This window comes from Mirounga angustirostris, unplaced genomic scaffold (assembly GCF_029215605.1).
Source record: "Mirounga angustirostris isolate CCGP_5_RB_7025 unplaced genomic scaffold, mMirAng1.0.hap1 SCAF_11, whole genome shotgun sequence".
NCBI classification, from domain to species: Eukaryota; Metazoa; Chordata; class Mammalia; order Carnivora; family Phocidae; genus Mirounga; species Mirounga angustirostris.
This window is the reverse complement of record NW_026991719.1, coordinates 106,219,945-106,242,068: the sequence shown is the minus strand read 5'-3', so window position 1 is coordinate 106,242,068 and position 22,124 is coordinate 106,219,945. Positions and strand designations below refer to the sequence as shown.

Sequence of the window (22,124 nt, the reverse complement as noted above, 5' to 3'; positions counted from 1 at the left end):
CAGGGCACGAATTGTCCGGAGGCGCTCACTGTCAGGTGCTGACTCTGCACTTGCCTGGGCCCTGCGGTGGGTGAGTGCCTCCCTAAATTCTGCACCCTAGGCACCTCACCCGCCTCACCTTCATCCCAGTCCTGTTTGCAGCTGCCACGGGGCCTGGGCCGGGCCCAGGGTTTCCCTGGGATTCGCAGAACCTTTCAGGTCCACGAAGATATTCTAGGCTTGGGTACTGAGGATCTAGGGATCTGGAGCTAGCAGGGCAGCCAACTCTGACTGAGCTGGGCAGGCCCAGAACAGACCGGCTTTCCCCCAGGGGAAAAGGGGGAGGGGCAAGCGCCAAGGAGGCAGCTTTCCGTACCACTCCCCAACAAGCCAAACAAAACTAAGGTAATTCTGCCCCCTGGTGTCCCCTTCTGTCACTGCTGTCACTGCCAGTGGTCCATCAAGGTTTCAGGAGATTTAGAATCACTTACGTTCATTCATTCAACCATTCATTCGCGCCTCACGCATTTATTGAGTGCCCCACTCTGGGCCAAGCGCTGTGCCGTACACTGTGGGGACAGATATGGATAGTACAGAGAGCCCTCCTTGCAGGGTGCTGTAGTCTAGTGGGGCAGATAGACATACCAAGAGATCATCTTGATGCATTTATTTATTTATTTATTTTTTATAGCACAACTTTATTCTTTGTTTCATGAAACAAATATAGCAAAATTTATTCTTTATGCATTCAAAATTCAAATTTAACTGGGCATCCCATATCTTATCTGGCAACCTTAGCTTAAAGCCATCAAGGAGTGATGATGGAGGCTTGGACTAGGGCAGAGGTAGTAAAGTTGGATAGAAGTGGAAAAATTCAGGGACGCCTGGGTGGCTCAGTCGGTTAAGCGTCTGCCTTCGGCTCAGGTCATGATCCCAGGGTCCTGGGATCGAGTCCCGCATCGGGCTCCCTGCTCCAAGGGGAGCCTGCTTCTCCCTCTGCCTCTGTCTCTCTCTCTGTCTCTCATGAATTTAAAAAAAAAAAAAAAGAGAAAAAAAAAAGAAGTGGAAAAATTCAAAGGGTAATAGGAGATAGAAATGAAAGAACTTGGGGATGACGTGGATGAGGAAAAGTGAGAGGGAGGTGTCAAACATAACAACCAATCTCCTGTTTGGGCTGTTTGTTCTGTGTTGGGTCCTCTATCAGCACCTTACCCCAATTAACACATACTTCCTTCCTAAAACATCCCAGAGAACCTCTGAACCCAGCAGCCAAGACAGCCTCCAAACCCCTGTCCTCCCCTGCTCTGGCCAGCCTCCTGCCTGGCTCCTTTCGGTTCCACACCTGCTTGCTTCTGCATTTTGGTCTTACCCCTTGCTTGGTCCAGCTAATTGGCCAGGGTCTGGTGCCTGGAATCAAGCTAGGGCCACGTTAGGCCTCTGTTCTTTGTCTCTCTGCATCACTCTTGGCAACAGCTAGCATAAGGTGCCCAGGCCAGGCCTCTATGACTGACTAGAACAGATCCTTCCTGACAGGGAGGGAAATCCCAAACATTCCCAGAACACCACAGGGTTCCCCTAGGGGCTTTCTCACCCCCAGAAGGCTGGGGCTAGAAGATGGCCTGGTTTCTCAGAGCTTCCTGTGACCCAACAGTGCCGCTTAGTGGTCCCGTAGCACACTGCAGGCCAAGGTAAGACGGGAGACCGGTTTGCAGACCCCTGAGAGAGCTTCACATTCCTCTCTCCCCTGGCAGGGCACACGGGTCCTGCTTCTGCTGGTCTGCTGGTGGCCATCTGTCCGTGACACTCCTCAGCTCTTATGAATCTGAGCAACGCATCCGTTTGGTGGACCTGCTGGTAGAGAGATGGCCCAAGATGGCACCCAAAGAACTGAACAACTAGGCCTTGAGGTCTCTGTCCTTGGCTGGACTCAGGAAACCGGGCTCCAGGTTGAACTGGTCATAGTCTTCAAAATTCCCAGCCTTCCATATTTGGTAGCTACAAGCCTGGTATCTATCTAAAAGTAGCTGTGTTGGATGTCCCTCCCACACCCGCTTGTGGACATTCCCACCCAAAAAACTAGAGGGGCAGAGTGGGTCTTACAATTGGGTTCCCATGGTGGGCGTGTTGCAAGCCAGACAGTGGGCCTGGCCACTCTCCAGCGTGCCACCACCCTCTCTGGGGTTACAGCCAGTCAGAAAGAACTGCCAAGTGCCCCACCTTCTCTGCCCTCCACGCCAGAGCCTGTGAGTGCGGGGCCAGAGCCAACAGTCTATGCCCCCAAGTTGGGGAGCTGAGAGACATCAGGCCTCAGAGGACCCTGCGGGCTGTAGCACAAGGCTGGTCTGGAGCAATTGAAAAGATCTTCTAAGGAGACTGACTCAGGAAATGTAGCTCCCTCCCTTGCCCTCTGACTCCAGGAACTTGCCATGAGGGCCTGGGGACACCCCAAGCTGTGTTGCTGAGGCTGAGGTGATCACTGACCCACTGCTGTTGTCTCCTGCACCATCTGACTAGAGATGGTGAACCATCCCCAAGGAATGGCATTCCCCCTTAGCACGTTTTAGCCATCAGCCTTTGTTATGGCCCCTGGGGTCCCTGGACCCTATTTTCCTGGGCCTATGACTTTGGAGAAATCTACAATTTATTATGTGACTCATCTGTAAAATGGGAATAATAATAATATTCCCCTCATAGGGGGCTCACCCAGGTTCAGGAGTTAATATACATAAAGTGCTTCGTTGTGTGTTGTAATTAATACTTCTCAGGGTCTGAGATTGAGCCCCCGCAAGGATATTGACACCAGCTTGGGTCCAAAGTACCTCCGACTTTCTCCCTTTCCGTTCCCCTTAGAGTCTCCAGTTGTCGACTTCAAACAGGAATTGCTTCATCTTCCAAAATGAGGACCTCTGGAGGTTCTGTGGATCAGGGGGGGCTGGGCGATTGAGGTGACCCACCGTCATGGTCATTAAGTTGTGCAGCGCCCCAGCCATCTTTCGGTAACTAACGAACAACAGTTTGCCTGACCTCCTGGCCTGACAGAGTGTGGTCTGCTTAGGACAAGATACGCTCCTGAGGCTTCACCTTATGTGAGCCGCTAGCCTGCTCCATCCTAGACCACCTGCTTTAGCCCCATTTCCTGGCTGGCTCTGAGAGATACACATTTGAGAAGCCCAAGGTGGGTGCCTTCTGTCCAGCCAAGGGCTCCACCTGCTGCAGACCAGCTCCATGATACCCAAATTCCTTGAAGTCTCTGAGTCCCACAAGGTGTGCAACCCGACCATCCTGCCAGCGGCCTCCTCGGGCAGAGAAGAAGTTTCTCAGTCCCTGATTGAGGGGCATTTGCCTTGTTTAAATGTAAGCTTTGGATCCAGCTCTATTTTCTTCTGAATGTCTACCTGGTTGACCCAACATGGCTTGTTGAAGAGTAAACACTAGAATCACACCCAGCACAGTGAGCTGCTCACACAGGGAGAAGCACATAGGGATGGTGACTGAGGGAACAGCAGATTCACAATCCCCATGTAGCTCCTGATCTTTTTAGCTATGTGCTCATGGAGTGGTAGGAGACTGAAATCCCTACACTGAATCATTTTTTAATCTCTTTTTTTTTGTTCTGAGTATATATACATAAATTCCTAAAAGTTAAATGCTACATGATATGTACTTACTATCAAGGCCAACCTCCAGGTTTGTGGGTGCTCTGTTAAGGAGCCCCAGCCTCCAGGGATGAGAGGCTCATACCACCACAGTCTGGATCAGGGGTCAGCAACTTTTTCTGTAAAGGACCAGATAGTAAATATGTTAGACTTTGCAGGCCATATGGTCTCTGTTGCAACCACTCAACGCTGCTTTTGCCATGCAAAAGCAGCCATCGACCACATGTAAAGAAATAAGCATGGCTGTGTTCCAATAAACTTTATTTACAAAAACAGATGGTGGGCCATAGTTTGCCAACCCCCGAGAGCAACTGAGACATAATTCTACAAGATCTGACCAGAGGCATATTACACATGATTTACACAGGAGAGTGCCATATACAATGGAATATTATGCAGCCATCAAAAGGAATGATCTTGCCATTTGCAACGACGTGGATGGAACTGGAGGGTATTATGCTAAGCGAAATAAGTCAATCAGAGACAGACATGTATCATATGACTTCACTGATATGAGGAATTCTTAATCTCAGGAAACAAACTGAGGGTTGCTGCTGGAGTGGGAGGGGGTGGGAGGGATGGGGTGGCTGGGTGATAGACATTGGGGAGGGTATGTGCTATGGTGAGCGCTGTGAACTGTGGAAGACTGTTGAATCACAGACCTGTACCTCTGAAACAAATAATACCTTATATTTAAAAAAACAACAACAACATAGGGTCATCGAAAGTCTTCATGGACATCTTAAATGAAGCCTTTCTGGCTGGGTAGGTGGGCAAGGCATCTGGCTTAGGTTCCTCAATAGTATGTCCTGTGCCCACCCTCAGAGAGCAGACCAACCTGGCATTCTAGATCTCCTAGATTATCACTGGATTAAGTCTAAATCTCAACCAAGGCCACTTCACATAGGTTGGTCCCTTGCCTGCACCAAGCCATTTGTGTTAGCTCACTGGCTGATGCCAAGCACACCACCAGCCAACCCTGGGCCACCCCTTGCCCTGCCTAAGGAGAGAAAGGACATGAGGATTGCCAGGGTGGGATGGTGCCACCATTCATTGAAAACACAGGAAGAGAAGGAGGTTTATGGAGGTAGAGTTTGGTTTGGGATGTGTTGAGTTTAAGATGGCTGTGGGACATCCAAATGGAGATATCCAGCAGGTGGTTTCACACAGGCATTTGATTTACCTGAATTCAAGTCTACTCATGCTGCCAAAGAAAGAAAAGATGATAACGGAAAGTATTCTAGTGATTCCACCTGTCCTTTGGCCAGCTGAGTCTGGACTCTGGAATGAATGTGAGACAAAGAAGTGGGTCTGCCACTCCTTCAGTGAGTCCCAGTTCTTCCATGCCTGTCATGGTATGGCCATCTGTCTGGGCTGATACGGGTCATGTATTTAAAGCTGATATTGTGGGGTGCCTGGCCAGCTCAGTCGGTAGAGCATGCGATTCTTGATCTTGGGGTTTATAAATTCGAGCACCATATTGGGTGGAAAGATTATGTAAAAATAAAATCTTTATCAAAAAATAAAGCTATTCTTGGTGTCTGTGTGTGTGTGTGTGTGTGTGTGTGTGTGTGTGTGTGTGTGACATGCTTCCTGGGAGCATTATTTCACTTTTGGGGTATTTAAGGGATTTTTCTGGGTATATTCCATTTTTGCCTGAAGTAATTGCCTGTGGACTATCCTGAATGGGATGTGATACCACTGTAAATGTGTCTGAAGTAGAAGGTGGCGGGGAAGGACACTGCTTCAGAATTTGGGGATTCACTAGCGGATAGGTGACAACAGCAGACAGAAGAGTGAGTGGGATTTACAGAGCAAGAATATAGAGTAAGAAGAGAAGTGGCCCAAGCCCGAGGCCTAGGACCTAGGATGTGCTGTCCTTTAGAGATAGGACCAGGGAGGATGATGAGCCTGCAATGGAGCCTGCCACAGAATGGTGGGTGAAGTGGGAGAGAAACCAGGAGGAGTTTGGGTCCTGGCAGCCTGGTGGAGGGAGTGTTCCAGAAGTGGGGAAGTGGTACTGAGAAGTTAGAGAAGGTGAGGGTTAAGAAATGACCTTTGGCTTTGGAAACATGGTGGTTACTGGTGACCTTGATGAGAGTGGCATCAGAGGGAAGGGCCAGAGAGGGTCAAGGGGTGAGTGGAGGTGAGGAAGTGGGGACAGTAAGTGGAGACAACTCTTTTAAGTGTGGCTGTTGGGGACAGATTGTTAGAGCGGGAAGACTTCTCTCCATCAGCCATCACTCCTTTATACCAGGGCATACAGTCCTGGGGAGGAGCAAAGGAAATACCTCCATTTTCTGCCATCATCTCATTTTTCCTAGAACCTTGCCCCAAAGAGCCTAGTTTTCGAGGGCTGCCATAACAAAGTACCACAGACTGGGTGGCTTAAGCAACAGACATTTATTCTCTCACAGTTCTAGAAGCCAGAAGTTCAAGATCAAGGTTGGCAGGGTTGGTTCCTTCAGAGGGATGCAAGGGCGACTCTGTTCCAGTCCTCTCCCATAGCTTCTGGTCATTTGCTGGAAGTCTGTGGTATCGCTTGGCTTGTAGATGCATCACTCAGATCTCTACCTTCATCTTCACATGACATTCTCCCTGTGTGTCTCTGGGTCGAAATTTCCCCTTTTTATAAGGACATCAGTCATACAGGATTAAGGCCCACCCTACTCCAAAATAACCTCGTTTTACTTGACTGATTACATCTGCAATGTTTTTATTTCCAAATAAGGTCACAATGACAGGTACTGGAGGTTAGGACTCTAACATACGAATTTTTGTGGGGGGGAGCACAATTCAACGTATAAAAAGCCTTTTGGTCTCCTCTCTTTCCACTTCCTCTCCATTGTCTGGCCAGGGATTATTCTCTTCCTTCCTGTTCACATCTGTGCCCCCCACCCCTCTTCTATCTCCTCATCACCTCCATCCCTCCTTACCCCTCTCTGGAGAAGATCTAATTCATCAACTTTCTGCAACCAGATGACCTCCCACCCTTGTTGAAACTTTCTAAATAACTGGCAACATTGAGGGATGGTGAAGGAAGAGAGGAAAATGATCTTTAACCCCACCTGTTTTCAGGGAGATGGGGCTGAAAGCTCCATGGCCTTTAGATAATGCCTGAAAAATTGTTGTTTTTGCTGACTTTTGAGGCCGTAAGTAAGAGACTGTAAGGAGAAGAGTCCATAAAATTCCTCAAAATAGAAAGAAATTATCATGAAACCGGAAAAGTAACTGCAGCTTCGAATACCCGTTTTACAACTGGGAGCGCTCTCCTCTGCCACCTACCGGCCACAGGCACAATCAGTAAATGATTCTTGCCCCTCGGAACCAGGGTCACCATTGGAGATAGAGGAGTGGCCCATGGTCACCAAATGGCCCTTGCAAGTGTGCTTTGTGTCAGGATGTGGCTTAGAGCCTCATGCCCTGGGGAGCTGCGAGGCTGGCTGGAGGGCCCCGAGGCTGCCTGACGGCGTGCTGGTCTGACGTGCCAGAAGCTAGAAGAGAAGAAGCTTGCAGATGCTAGGGACAGAGCAGGCCTGGGATGTGAGGAAGTGGTGTGGAGTGGGCCGGGCTCTGTGCCCGAGAGGCCCTCTCCAGCCGCCTACAAGCCTGAGCGGGACACTGTGTCCGTTCATTCCAACACACAGACGTTTCTTTCTCTTATGAAATAATGTTTTCTTTAATCTTTTTCTGCTATAAAAAGTAATGGATGCTCATTGTAAAACATTTAGAGAAGCAGACAAATATGAAGGTAAAAAAATGATTTAGGTTGGCATCGCAGGGTGCTTTGGGGGGCTTCACCATAATCTCCATCAGCACCCCCAAAGTCACCCCAAATATATATGCAGTTTAAGGAAAAACTCCGCTTGCTATGCAAATACAGCTTGCAGTTTCAAGACAAAGTGACTAGCCTCCTTCTGAATGGCTTCGAAACCTTCCTTTATAGACATTCTGGAACGACCGCTGCCCACAATGCCACCACCCAGGAGTGACTGCTATTTACAGAATGGAGCATCGACTTCCACTATTTTTGTGCCTATGGATTATCTTTTTAAAATTTTACTTTTTATTGAGGTATAATTGATATATAACATTATATCAGTTTCCGGTGTACAACATAATTCAATATTTGTATACATTGTGAAATGATCACAGTAAGTCTAGTTAACATCCATTACCACAGAATTACACATTTTTTTCTTGTGAGGGGAACTTTTAAGATCTACTCTCTTAGGGTGGCAAACCATAAGAGACTCTTAGCGATAGAGAACAAGCTGAAGGTTGCCGGAGGGGGAGGTGGGGGGGGCTGGGCTAAATGGGTGATGGGCATTAAGGAGGGCACTTGTTGTGATGAGCACTGGGTGTTGTATGTAAGCGATGAATCCCTAAATTCTACTCCTGAAACCAATATTACATTATTGTTAACTAACTTCAATTTAAATAAAAACTTGGTAAAAAAAAAATCTACTCTCTTAGCAACTTTCAAATATATGAAACAGTATTATTGATTATATTCACCATGCTATACATCACATGTTTTATCTTTATATATTATATCTGATTTCTTAAATTTAGGGACATTTGGTACATACCTACTTAGAAGCCTGCTTTTCTGCTCAGTGTTACCTCTCAGCATTTTCCCTGTCTCCATTCCTCAGCAACATTATTTGTAAAGGTTGTATGATATTTTATCCATAAAATATATATCGTGTTTACCCATCTTCTGGTTCGGAAGGGTACGTAGATTGTTGCCAGGTTTTTGCTCTAATGAATAATGCTAGGATGACCCTGCGTGGACTTACCCCTTTGTGCTCCTCTAGGGTCATTTCCTAGAAGCAAAATTGTTACTATCAATGTTTCTAGGCTCTCAATACATGACCTTACTGTTTCTAGGAAGGTGACACTCATTTACCCTTTGACAAGCAGCAGACACGCATGTTTTGCCTGGCCTCTGCCAACACTGGAGTTGTAGACGACCCAGATTATTGGGTGCCAGATTTTAGGCCAGGTGCTGGGGATACCACGGTCAGGGAAATAAACCCTGGTCTCTGCCTCCACAGTTCCTGACCCAGTGGGAGACCGGCCTGATCCCATAATGAACGTGTAAATACACACTGTGATGATGCTCTGGGAGAGAGCACAGCATGGGAGGAGTTGGCTCTGTGGAGAGAGGGAGCTGAGAGCAGGCAAGGAACAAGTCCTTGTGTAGCTGAAGCAGAGAGAATGGGGGTGGCAGGATGTGGGAGGAGGCTGGAGTCAGCAGCACTCAGACCTGCAGGGCCTTGTGGGTCCTAATTCTGGGAAGCCAGCAAATGGCTTTAAACAGAGGGGTGTTGTGATTAAATTTACCTTTTGAGAATCACTTAAAAAAATTTTTTTTAATTCTTAAAATTGTGGTAAAAAAGTAACACAATTTATCACTGTAGTCATTTTTAAGTGTATGATTCAGTAGTGTGAAATATATTCATATTGTTGTGCAACAGATCCCCAAAATGTTTCCATCTTGCAAAACCGAAACTCTATACCCATTAAACAACAACTTCCCATTTCTCCCTTCCCCCAGCCCCTGGTAACCACCATCTACTTGCCTGCCATCTATAAATTTGACAATGCTAGGCACCTCATAGAAGTGGGATCATACAGTACTTGTCTTTTTATGCCTGGCTTATTTCACTGAGCGTAATGTCCTCAAGGCTCTTCCATGCTATAACATGTCAGAATTTCCTTCATTTTTAAGGTTGAATAATATTCCACTGCATGCAGATACCACATTTTGTTTCTCCATTCATCCATCAATGGACACTTGGGCTGGTTCCACATTTTAGTTATTGCGAATAATACTGATATGAAAGTGGGTGTGCAAATATCTGTTCAAATCCCTGTTTTCAATTCTTTTGGATCTTATACCCAGAAATGTGATTGATGGATCATATGGTAGTTCTATTTTTAATTTTTTGAGGAACCTTGAGAATCACTTTTAAAACGCGAATTTAGCAAGGCTGATTTTGTTGGCTACAAAACAATAGAAAATAGTACTGGATGGCTGTTAAAAGCTATTAACTTCTTGGATGACATTAATATAATTTACTAAGTATACTGTACACACCCACAACGAACTCCTCTAATGTTAATAGAGCTCAGTATGAATAATTAAATGTATTCACATTTCAGAAACACCTATTATATACAGACTTGTGTCTTTAAGTGCTTTGAAGGACAATCTTTATTTATTAACCAAATATCGTTGAGCACTTACTCTGTCCGAGGCATTGTGGGGAAATCCAAAATATGCCCAGCTTGGTTCCCACTCGCATGATGCTTCTAGTCCCAGATGGGCAACAACACTTTTTTTGTGTGTGGTATGTTAAAATAGTGGTACAAAGGGAAGGTTCTAAGAGTTCAGAGGAAGCGGGAGTTGTAGGAAAGGACTTCCTGGAGGAGGTGACATTTGGGTTTGATAGGGTTTGGGCAGGTGGAGTGGCAGGGGCTAGAGAGTTCCAAGTGGCTGACACAGACTGAGCCCAAGTGGAGTGTACGTGAGTTTAGGGAAGGTAAGGGCATGACAAGGTCAAGAGTGGGAGTTTTGGCCAGAGAGGTGGGCAGAAGAGACTAAGGAGAGCTTTAATTCCAAGCTGAAGAACTGGAACTTCTGTGGTAAGTGGAGGCTCAGGACTCTGAGGGGTTTTGATGAGGTGAACCACATCAAAGAGCACTAGGAAGATTAGTCTGGCAGTGATGTGTGTAGAATAAACTGAAAGGGAGCGGAAAAATTAGTCAGAAAGGGGTTAAACAGGACACGCCAGGCCTGAGGTAATGAGTGTTTGAATTTGGTGGTGGGGTGAGGGAAGTGGACAGTGGAAAGGGGGGTCAGATGGACGAGACTGAACAACCTGACTTTGGCCCCCTAAGAATGTCCCATCACACCTTTTCTCCCCTCCCCTCCCTCTTCCTTTCTTCCCTCTTTCTTTTTTCCCTCCTTCCCGCTCTCCTTTTCCTTCTCTCTTTTCTTCCTCCTTCTTTATAAAAAATATTATGTATGTCTTATGATGACCAGTTCTACTCATTTTGGTTTCCTTCAGAACGTTGCACAGTGGCCCACACTTAGCAGGTGCTCCATAAATATTTGTTGAATTGCAATTGGTGACTGATTAGAAGTGGGGCAGGGACCAAAAATAATCAAAGGTTCAAGCCTGGCTGAAGGGAGAGAGGAATTTGCCAGGAGAAGTTGGTCAGGAGCAGAGTCAGGTTAATCTGAGCTTCTGGCAGGTCATGAAATCTTGGGATATAGCTTGAAGAGAGATTTCAAGGAGCATCCCCATTTTCATCCCCACTCCAGCTGGGGAGATACTGGCTATATGTAAAAGCACAAATTTTGGTCTGGGGTCATATTCTGGTCTGCCACTAGTCAAGTACCAAGCTCAGTAGCCTCTCTGGGCCGGTTTTATCTACCTATGAAAGGTGGATAAAGTAGTACTTAATAAAGTGGTTGTCAAGGCTGAAAGTGAGGTCAAATGTATTTGTACAGCACCTGGAGTAAATGATAGCTGTAGTTGTTAGTGACTATTACTATTATTAAGATAAGGAGAAGCAAAAATCATGAAGTTCCAGTGAAGTCATCCATGGCTTCCTGTTGCCCATAGTATAAAAGGCAGCCTCCGGGCGCCTGGGTGGCTCAGTCGTTAAGCGTCTGCCTTCGGCTCAGGTTATGATCCTAGGGTCCTGGGATCGAGTCCCACATCAGGCTCCCTGCTCCGCGGGAAGCCTGCTTCTCCCTCTCCCACTTACCCTGCTTGTGTTCTCTCTCTCACTGTCTCTCTCTCTGTCAAATAAATAAAATCTTTAAAAATAATAAAATAAAATAAAATAAAATAAAATAAAATAAAATAAAATAAAATAAAATAAAAGGCAGCCTCCTTCCCCAGGCTCCACAGGCCCTGCCCACCTCTCATCCAGCACCCCTACCTCCACCCCACTGTTTTCCGCCTGTCTCCCGAACACAGCAAGCTGCTTTTGCTGCCTTAAGGTCTTTGCATTTGCTCTTTCCTTTGCTTGGAATGTTCTTTGCCAGATCTTGTATAGCTGGCTTTTTGGGGGGGCAGGGGCATATATACTGTGTAATCATCTTTCAAATCAAGGTATGGGACCTTCTGGCCTCCTGAGATTTAGGTCTTAGCAACCATCACCTCCTCAAAGCAACCTTCCCTGACCAAGTCTGCTTGCTGTGCCCTCTGGCACGTCACCCTGCTTTATTCTCTCCAGAGCATTTGTCATGCTCTCTAGTTACCTTGTGCACTATTTCTGTCTGCTTACCCCATCCCACCCCACCCTCCTAGTGAAAGCACCGTGGCGGCTATATCATCAGCACCTTGAACAGCGCCCGGCATACAGGAGGCCTCGATAAACACTTGTTGAATGAATGGCTGATATTGAAGATGCAAGGTAGGGGGTGGGGTGGGGTGGTGGTGATGAATGATGGGAACAAGTCCAGTGAGGTTGGGAAGAGATGGACTCCAAGCACAGTTGGAAGAGTTAGCCTAGGCAAGAAGGAAGACCACTTATTTCTGACACAGGTGGGAAGGGGGAGGGGTGAGGTAAAGCTGTGACATTTTGATTTGCAGAGCAAGGCTTTGAGGGCTGCTTCAGCTAACCACTTTGACATTTTCACAAAGTAAAGGGTGTGGCCACCTGCTGAGAGGGGAAGGGCTGAGGAAGAGGTCTGGGCCTTGAGGCCAGTGGAAGGTTTTGGAGTCATTATACTAGCTGCCATTTATTTAGTACTTATGCAGTGGGCACAGTTCCCGGCCCTTGAAATGTACTAGCTGATACCATCTCATGATTATCCTATGAGGAAAGATACTATTATTACTTCCATTTTAAGATGGGGTAACTGGGGCGCCTGGGTGGCTCAGTTGGTTGAGCGTCTGACTCTTGATTTCAGCTCAGGTCGTGATCTCAGGCTTTTGAGATCAAGCCCCGTGCTGGGCTCCATGCTCAGCACAGAGTCTCCTTGGGATTCTCGCTCTCCCTCTATCCCCTCCCCCTGCTCACTCGCTCGTTCAAATGAATAAACAAACAAACAAACAAAATGTGGTAAATGAGGCCTAGAGAGGTCAATCTACTTTTGCCTAAGGTTGGACATCTAAAAGTGGTAGAGCTGGGATTTGAATCCAGGCAATCCGGCTGTTGGGAGCCTATGCAAAGAACCACAGCAATTTCCTGCCTCTCAGTCCCTGAGGCGCAAGTCTATGAAGGGTCAGCAAGACAGGAAGAGGAGGACTGAGGAATGAATGATATATGCAGTCCTAGGAGCAGTCAGCCAGCTACCAGGCTATGCCAGGAAGCCCTGGAATGGAAGCACAGAAAATGAATGGAATGGAGGTGCTGGGGGTGGTGGTGACTTTGTTAGGCTTGGCAAAGATGGCAGCTGAGCTATTCTAAAGTGCACAAGAGAGGTGGTTTCTGGATAGAGCAAAGTGGCATGTGCAAAGGCCCTGAGGTGGGAAAGAGTTTAGCTAATTGGGAGGAGTGAAAGGATAGTGTCAGAGTGCAGTGGTGGGGGCAGGGGAGCATTACTGGTGAGCATTCAAACATTCTAAGGTGGGATGTAGGCACTGGTATTTTTTAAGACCCTGGGTTCTGTGGCCAGGGTTAAGAACCACTGATTTAGGGGCACCTGGGTGGCTCAGGTTGTTAAGGGTCTGCCTTCGGCTCAGGTCATGATCCCAGAGTCCTGGGATCAAGCCCCGCGTCGGGCTCCCTGCTCAGCAGGAAGCCTGCTTCTCCCTCTCCCACTCCCCCTGCTTATGTTCCCTCTCTAGCTGTCTCTCTCTCTGTGTCAAATAAATAAATAAAATCTTAAAAAAAAAAAAAAAGAACCACTGATTTAGACCAGTTTCCAGGTGATACTCATTTGGGGCCCACACTTTGAGAAACATGCCCTAGATGACTCTAGTGAGTAGCCAGGGTTGAGAAGCACTCATCTAGATTGAAGAAGGGGAATTGAGCGGCACAAAACCACGGCTTCAAAGTGTGATCGAAGAAAAGGCAAGCCCCTCTTCACCTGGAGGTCTGGGGTATGGGAGCAGCTTCCACAGGACAGACAAGGGAGAAGGTAAGTAGCATTGGCTGGGTAAGAACCAATTCAGGTAGGAGCAGCAAAGGTGGAAACTAGAGGGGGGATTTATCTACAAAGCAGAGAGAGAAAGAAGGGCCAAGAACCAGGCACCCAGGGCAGGGCAGGAAAGAGCAAAAGGAGGCGCCTGGGGGGATGGGCAGAATGGCAGGTGTGGTTCCTGAGGCTCAACAACAGCCAGGTGTCACATGCTGGTGATGGTAGCTCATTATTCATCCTTTAATTTACACCTCACCCCTACTCCCCAAACATGTGCAGCAGAAGGCTGAAATACACAAGTATAGAAGGGGGCACTGTGGGGGACGCCTGGGTGACTCAGATGGTTAAGCGTCTGCCTTCGGCTTGGGTCATGATCCCAGGGTCCTGGGATCGAGCCCCACGTCCGGCTCCTGGCTCGGCGGGGAGCCTGCTTCTCCCTCTCCCTCTGCCTCTCCTCCTGCTCATGCTCTCTCTCTCTCTGTATCTCTGTGTCTCGAATGAGTAAATAAAATCTTAAAAAAAAAAGGGGGGGGGCACTGTGGTGTGTCTGTGGTGGGCAGGGGGGAGGAAGGCAGTGGAGTAGGCTGAGTGTGAGGTCTGACTGTATCTAGTTGACAAGGTTAACATCAAATGAAAGCCAGAAAGCCTTTGGCAGTGTGAGAGAATCAGTGAAATACAGGGGAGAGCTAAGGGGCGCAGGGCATAGGCTAACATCTATGCAGCACCCACTGCGTGCCAGGTACCGTGCCTGCCACGTTGTTTCTTTCTCATTTAATAATGCAGGGCCTGGTAGGCCATGGGAAGTTTGGAGTTTCTTCTAAATGCACTGGGAAGTCACTAAGGAGTTTTAATTTAAGAGGGAAGTGAGAAGATGTAGTTAAGTCATCAAAATAAGTGCTATGCCCGTTCCATTTTCTAGGCCAGGAAACTACAGGCTAGCCAGTCCAGGGTCATACACAAGGAGGAAGTGGCAGAGTCCAGAGCGAAGACCAGACAGACCTCTCTGAGATGAAGGGTGGCAAAATGTTAACAGGTGGTGAGTTAAGGGTATAGGGTGTTCACTGTATCCTTCTGACTTTTCTGTACGTTTGAAAGGTTTTGTAATAAAAAGTTGGAAGAAAGAACTAGGTCTAACACCAAAGTTTAAACTCTTTTTCCCCACTGTGGCATGCTGTGTCACTAACCTAAGTGACCTTGAGTCCCTCCTTATCCCTTCTGAGCCTGACTCAGCCCGTCGGAACCATGAGATGGGGTTGGATCCCTAAGGCTCTCTCCCTCACACTTGGCGCTCCCACTTGGGCAGTGTGTAGCTGTAAACTATTAGGCTACACCACGAGCCAGGTCATCCACTTGCCCTGTGGTCCGAAAGACCCTAGCGGTTCTCTGTAACAGTAGCCAGGGGTGCAGTTTGTCACCTCTGGGAAGGGAGTCACTGAGGCTGCTCGGCCCACATTGCCTGCTGCTGTGTAAAAACTGCTGGGTGTCAGTCGTCTCCGCCCGCTGGGGGGACACTGCTCTCAAAAGGAAACACCTTCCCCTGCCAAGGCTGCGGGTGGGGCTAAAAAAACTGTTGATGACAACACTGAATCAGCACATTCATCAGGGTCAAGCTCATAGTCAGACTGAACTGGAAGACGGCCCTGGTTGCCAAGAAAGCTCCAGCTGAGGCCTCTTTGGTCTCAAAGGGAACGGAACCCACATGGAGATCGGCAGGGGAATAAAAGGCACCATGCTCAAATTAGGGGTTTCCTCTCAAAGTTCAGATTAGAGCCCCCCAAAGTACTAAATCTATGGACTTTGTCCCCCCAAGAGGTAACAAAGGTTCAAAACTGGTTTTCAAAAGTTGCCAAATGAATCCTGTGAAAACAGGTGTAGGGACATGTCTAAACTGCTGAGGCTATGTTGGCAAGGACACTGCATCCTCCCAAAATGTGTATGTTGGCGTTTGTGGGGGTGGGATGATCAAGGATCTGACCTGGTGTGACATTTACATGCATAAAGAATCAACATCTTTTTCCCTAACAGTGTTATTTTGTTCCCTGAATCCCCAGGGTTAAGATAAGATCCTGGGCTGGCCTCTGGAAGTGCTGTGACTTCCTTCTTAGTCTCTGAAAATACGTGGCTTCTTCTCGCACCCAAGGGCAAATATACTGAGAATTCTTAGATTTCCCTGTAAGACAGGAAATGTCGGTACCGTCATAGCTGTGAGGACTGCAGTCAAGTGGGACCCAGTGACATAAGCCTCCCTCCTCAGTTTTTCTTTACCAAGATCACACTGATTTTTCACACAACATATATTTATTCAGAAAAAAATCTGCAATAAATTATAATAAAAAAGATGACACAAAATACAGAATCCCACTAGCAGCTTTGCTTAGTGACCAAGACATTTCTGGAAAATATAACAATTACAGAATAAGAACCAGAAAACAGTGAAAGGGGAAACTAATGCAATGTCACCACGTGGGTTCGAACCATTTCTTCCCTAAAACAATACAGATGCAGAGTTCTTCTCTACCAGCTGGATCTGAACTCCTTCCTTCAGAGGAGCTATGAAATAAATAGCGCATTAGAGTTACTTAGGAATTAGAGGTTGGCGTGCTGGAGTAGGCACAGTAGGGGAGCAGATTTCTTACATCTACTCCATTTCTGTCTTCCCTACCTAGAGATTGTCTCAAACCCTTAATGCTGTATACATCCCAGGGCCAGAGCTGGAAAAACGGAGAGGCGGTAAACAAATTTAGTGCATTTGCCTCATAAGCAAAGAGCTAGGATGGTGCATTCGCTCCCCACCAACCATATCCTTGATGATCCAAAGATCCCAGGTTGGCAGTATACTAGACAATGTGCCCAGGACAGTCATTTCCCTGTCTTTGTCTTATGACCTTGACCCAGCTTCTATAATCTGCCTCTCCTATGATCACTTTCTGGCCTAATGCAGATGACAAAAGCATTCTGCTCACAATCTTCCATTAACGAAGTTCTGACCTATCAGATCTGCAGCTATTTGGCACCAGGAACTTGACTCCTAGTTCCATAACTCCAAATCAGGAAAGGGTTTAACCAGAATATCACAGGATACATACCTTTTCTTCCCCCACAGAACTCAACTTACGAGAGATGGGGGAAACTGAGGAACCATTCAGCAGTGGTGTTTCCCCTGGCTCTCTCCTTCAATGTGCTAGAAGAGTCAGGAGTCCATGCCCAAGACAAGACACAGAGTCTGTACATTAGGCTCCTTGGATTTAATGTTAACAGTCAAGAATGAGTTGACTCAGGGTGGTTTTAATGAAAGAAATCCAGGAAGAAGCCAACTGCATCAGGCAGTTTTGCAGTCAGTGGCTGGTAGCTGATTTGCCCACCAACACAGAATAATTAAAAAAAAAAAAAAAAAAAAAAAAAAAAAGAATGCTGCCCCACAGAGCTTGAGTAAATGAAAAGCTCAGAGGGTTGTCTTGGGTGGGAGAGAAAGGGGCTTCGTTGGGCCCACTGCATAGTCTCTTTTCCGTAACACTCGATAAGGTGACTAGGAGCCATGGGGAGCTGGTCGTAAAGCCCTCCAGAGCCAGCCTGATGAGGGAGGGGGCAACATCTGCCCCCCGGTATTTCAGGAGACCAGAGAGGGGGTTCCAAGGGTTATCCATAATACCCTGCTGGGGGGAGGAGCAGTACCACCAGAGAGGCCCACTTGAGGTCCAGCCTGCCTTTTTGACTGCAATGCAAGCATTGCTCTGGAGGTGGATTTCTAAGTGGGGAATGGGTCCCCCAGACAACCAGGATTAATTCTCATGTAAAATTTGATTAAGAACAGAAAGGGATGGTAGAAAGCAGGACCTGTCAAACATGAATATTCTCACTTCTGAAATGCTCAAAGTGCTTCCACTCTGATGGTGATTCTCTCACATCAATGATGTCATCTCTAGCCTAAAGTTCTGCTAGTAAATGTGGTCTGAGACAAGAGAATATGGTTCCACCCAGTGCAGATCCAGGAAAAGGCCAATGTTATAGACATACAGATGCCACCGTAGTAGAAATGCACAAATGCATGTCACAACCACATGTAGATGGTTAACTCACTGCTGGGGACATCCGAGGAGTCGCTAGCTTCACTCAGACTTCCTTCGATGTAATAGAACTAGTGGAGTGGAGTGCAAAGGGGTGATATGGGAGGGGGTCAGGCAAAAGTGCTTTAGACGAAGGACTACAGACAAGTCGGAGCTATAGCACGTAGTGCTTGTAGACCTAGAACAGGAACATCTCAGAATCTAGGCCTAGGGTGCTAAGGACAATCATGATAGCTGGGCAGGAGGGCAACGAACACATCCCCAGGTAAAGGAGTGTAAATACAGATCTCTTTGCCTCATAAAGAGAGAACACAAAAACACCAAAATATGGTACCTTTGGCTTGGCAATATAAGTCTAAAAGTATTTTGCTGTGTAGGATATGGTAAGGGAGGGATTAGGAAACTCTCTTCCTCTTGCACTAGAAACAACCTTTTCATGCCAACAGCCTCAAAATTCTGCAACAGTCCCTTCCTGTGGCATGACTTTTCAAATCATTCTGAAATACTTGGTGCCCAAGATCTTCCGCCTCTAGAATCTCAGAGAGTAGTAAGAAGAAAAGGCTCATTAGTCTTCATCGCTCTCAAGAAACCCCAGAAGGAACTGGATAGCACGCTGACGGTCACTTGGAGTCTGTCTTGCCATAAGGTTGGGTGGAGGCCTTAGGAGAAGACTAGTGAAAAGAGTGGCTAGAGGGTGAGAGAAAGGAAAAGGGAAACCCTTTGTCAGACACAACCTAAGCAAAGCCTCAGGGATGGGAAACTGGGGGCCAGGGGATGAGGGCAGCAGGCCATGTGCCCGGACATGGAGGCCATCCCAACCAGCCCGCCCCCCTGCTCATGTGGCCGTTCTCATGAAGTACTCTTACCAATCATGTTTTCGCTGACGTTGTTGTATTTAGAGAATTTTAAGAGTTCTCGAAGGAATGCCATCAAGTAATGGAAAACATTTCTATGGCATCTTGGAAGCTGGGAAATCACCTGTTTTTAAAAAAAGGGGGGTGGGCAGTGAGAACAAGTGAAAGGGAGTAAGAAGAGCTTAAAGCTGTCATAGTAGTTTATAATCCAACCCATATAGGACCTCATTCATCTGTCACAACTCTCTTTTATTTCCTCATGACTACCAGAGTCCCTGCCAAATAAAAACTTCCAAGTCAGAATGGTTATACTGGGGGCGCCTGGGTGGCTCAGTTGGTTGAGTGTCTTCCTTTGGCTCAGGTCATGATCTCAGGGTCCTGGGATCAAGCCCCGCAATGGGCTCCCTGCTCAGCGGGGAGTCTGCTTCTCCCTCTCCCTCTGCTGCTCCCCCTGCTTGTGCTTTCTCTCACTCTCTTTCCCATTCTCTATCAAATAAATAAATAACATCTTAAAAAAAAAAAAGGTCATACTGTTTGGCCCCTGTACACTCAATGACCAGGCCACATTCATATGTGTGATGTGGTCATCACACATTCACACACATACCGCACCTCACAAGCAGGTTAGTATTAATCTGCTCTTTTCCCATCTCCTCAGACAGGTAGCCATGGCATCTGCCAAGCTCACTGGTTTTCTATGCAATGTCATTTAGCATGGATGGGAGCTCCTCCCAATACTCACTAGTCTGACTGAATAGTGTTCTCAGCCACTGTGCATCAAAATTATTTCAAGATTAAAAACAAACACCAAGAAGGTGCACCTGGTTGGCTCCAGTGAGTGGAGCATGCGACTCTTGATCTCAGGGTTGTGGGTTCGAGCCCCACACTGGGTGTAGAGATTATTTAAAAATAATCGAGGGGCGCCTGGGTGGCTCAGTTGGTTAAGCGACTGCCTTCGGCTCAGGTCATGATCCCGGAGTCCCGGGATCGAGTCCCGCATCGGGCTCCCTGCTCAGCAGGGAGTCTGCTTCTCCCTCTGACCCTCCTCCCTCTCATGCTCTCTGTCTCTCATTCTCTCTCTCGCAAATAAATAAAATCTTAAAAAAAAAATTAAAAATAATCGAGCGCACAAGCAGGGAGAGTGGCAGGCAGAGGGAGAAGCAGGCTCCCCACTGAGCAAGGAGCCCGATGCAGGACTCGATCCCAGGACCCTGAGATCATGACCTGAGCCAAAGGCAGACGCTTAACCAACTGAGCCACCCAGGTGTCCCTAAAAATAAAATCTTAAAAAAAAAACAAAAAACACCAAGGGGGTTCCTGGGTAGCTCAGTTGGTTAAGCGTCTACCTTCGGCTCAGGTCATGATCTTGGGGTCCTGGGATCGAGCCCTGCGGCAGGCTTCCCACTCAGCAGGGAGTCTGCTTTTCTCTCTCCCTCTGTCCCTCCCCACCCCCGACTTGTGCTCTCTCGCAAATAAATAAATAAAATCTTTAAAAAAAAAAAAAACAAACACCAAGAAGACAAAAAGGAGAAAGGCTCACAAGTGTCACGGACCCTTCCTGGTAATATCAGCCAGAATTCCATGATCAGCTTCACCAATCCTATGCCAGAGTAGAGGTATCTGCCCTACTCAATAGGCCAACTAGAAAAGTGTGGCAAATATAACAGGAAATAACCTAAAATTTACGAGTCCCAACTCTCAATGCTGGTGTCCTGCCATGAGTGACAAATTCAGACCCATCCTACCACATAGCTAGCTACACATCTGAAATTGATTTCTCTCTGGGGGCACTTGCCCCAGACACATCCTCAGAGCAGTAAAACTCACCTGTCGGCAGTTCTGGGGATCCTGAGCAGAGTCAAGGCATCGCTGATACAGCTCATAACAGATGACGGGCTCTGGCAGGGCTTCCAGGAAAATGAGCAGTGCTTCAGCCACAGAGTGATTACTGCCAGCTGGATTAATTTAAGTCAAGGGAAAGGGGCCCCAGGAAAAAGGCCACACAGAGACCTGATTTGCTTTCTTCCTCCAGCTCCCACAGGGACAGTTTCCTTCCTATTATTCAGGGCACACTGATCCTAACTGGGGTTTGATATTTTATTGGTCCAGGTATGCTGCAGCTGAGTTGCTACAGAATTGATCAAAGACTCTTGGGAGGTTTGGCTCAACTTGAGAGTCAGGGGAATATGGTGTGCAGAATGACGTTCACACTGCATCAGTCCCTGAAACTAGTCACCAATGTTTCCCATCCTCTTCCATGTCCTAGTGACAACACATGTGGTGGCAGGAGTGATCAATAGCCTGAAGCAGAACAGTACCAGTGCTGTGGGTCCTATGTTCCACGTTTATTAAAAGTCGTTGTTACCTACCCCTTGATTCCTATCAGTAAGAGTCTGAGATAGAGAGAAGTCAAAAGTTCCTGAAAGGGATTGAAAAGCAACTGCAGAGTCAATGATTACCTTATAATAAAAGACAGTTACAAAGAAAGTAAAGATGGAAACACAAAACTCAAATGTGGACAGGAAGGAGAGTTTGGTCAAAAATTCTTCATCCAGCTTCCTAGGCCTTTGTCAAAAAGGATACGGATTGTCTCGGGAATGCTAGTATCCAGACAATCAATGATCTGCTGTAACTCCTCCTGCATTCCAGGGGTTTGGAACAGGTCCTCCTGCCAGAGAGGTCACAATGAATGGAACAAGGCAAGATAATCAGCCCTAAGGTTCTGAAGACCACCCAGGAATCAAGAGAGTGGCAGGGAGGGTATGTGCTATTGTGAGCGCTGTGAACTGTGTAAGACTGAAGAATCACAAACCTGTACCCCTGAAACAAATAATATATTATATGTTAATAAAAAAAATAAATTAAAAAAGAGAGAGAGAGAGTGGCAGGATGCAAATGGAAGGGTAATATGTGTACTCGTGATTAGGAATAGAGGTGTGACAAAGGCATCTTTTCCATTTATCATCTGTATAATCCGCGTGAAATTTTGTTTCAAAACAGAACATGATCTTCAAAGGTTTTAGCCTATACCTGAGATGGCAGAGGACTAGATAGCTAGAGTGGGTGACGAGGTGTCCCCACTTCTAGCTTCCTGCCAAGTAGAAGGCAGAGTCCAAACAGCTGAACCACATCCAGATACTGATACTAGGGAAGGCTAGGGCAGAGGTAAATGGCATGCCCACACCAAACCTTGCCTTTGAGTTCTATTACTCTTCAGTAGGTAAGAAAACATTTTCCTCCAATTTAGTCCCAAGAAATTTCTCTTTCTGGGGGGTTGGGTTGGAGGTAGCTAGCATTTTAGATAGGATTAAAAAAGGAAAACCAAATTAAAGAAATGGGCTTGAAGTGTGCTTTGGACTTTAAAATCTGCAATGCCTACACGAGACCCAAAGCAGGCATTACAGACTGAGGTACACAGCGGTCCAGGGGAAAGTGTGTGTAGTCAGGAGACAGGCGTGCT

At 47.0% G+C, this 22,124-nt stretch overlaps 1 protein-coding gene across 6 annotated transcripts in view; it reads right to left on the bottom strand.

Moving 5' to 3' along the window:
• Positions 1-16,025: 16,025 nt before the first annotated feature.
• Positions 16,026-22,124, bottom strand: part of OCRL (OCRL inositol polyphosphate-5-phosphatase) — a 53,074-nt gene continuing 46,975 nt past the window's right edge. For all 6 annotated transcript variants that reach the window (XM_045882302.3, XM_054509159.2, XM_064574549.1 and 3 more), the window contains 4 exons: positions 21,248-21,332; positions 20,492-20,619; positions 18,677-18,788; positions 16,026-18,497 (listed from right to left, as the gene is read on the bottom strand). In XM_045882302.3, the coding sequence (XP_045738258.1) occupies positions 18,376-18,497; positions 18,677-18,788; positions 20,492-20,619; positions 21,248-21,332 (447 nt within the window). In that variant the 3' untranslated portion in view covers positions 16,026-18,375. The remainder of the gene's footprint in view (positions 18,498-18,676; positions 18,789-20,491; positions 20,620-21,247; positions 21,333-22,124) is intronic.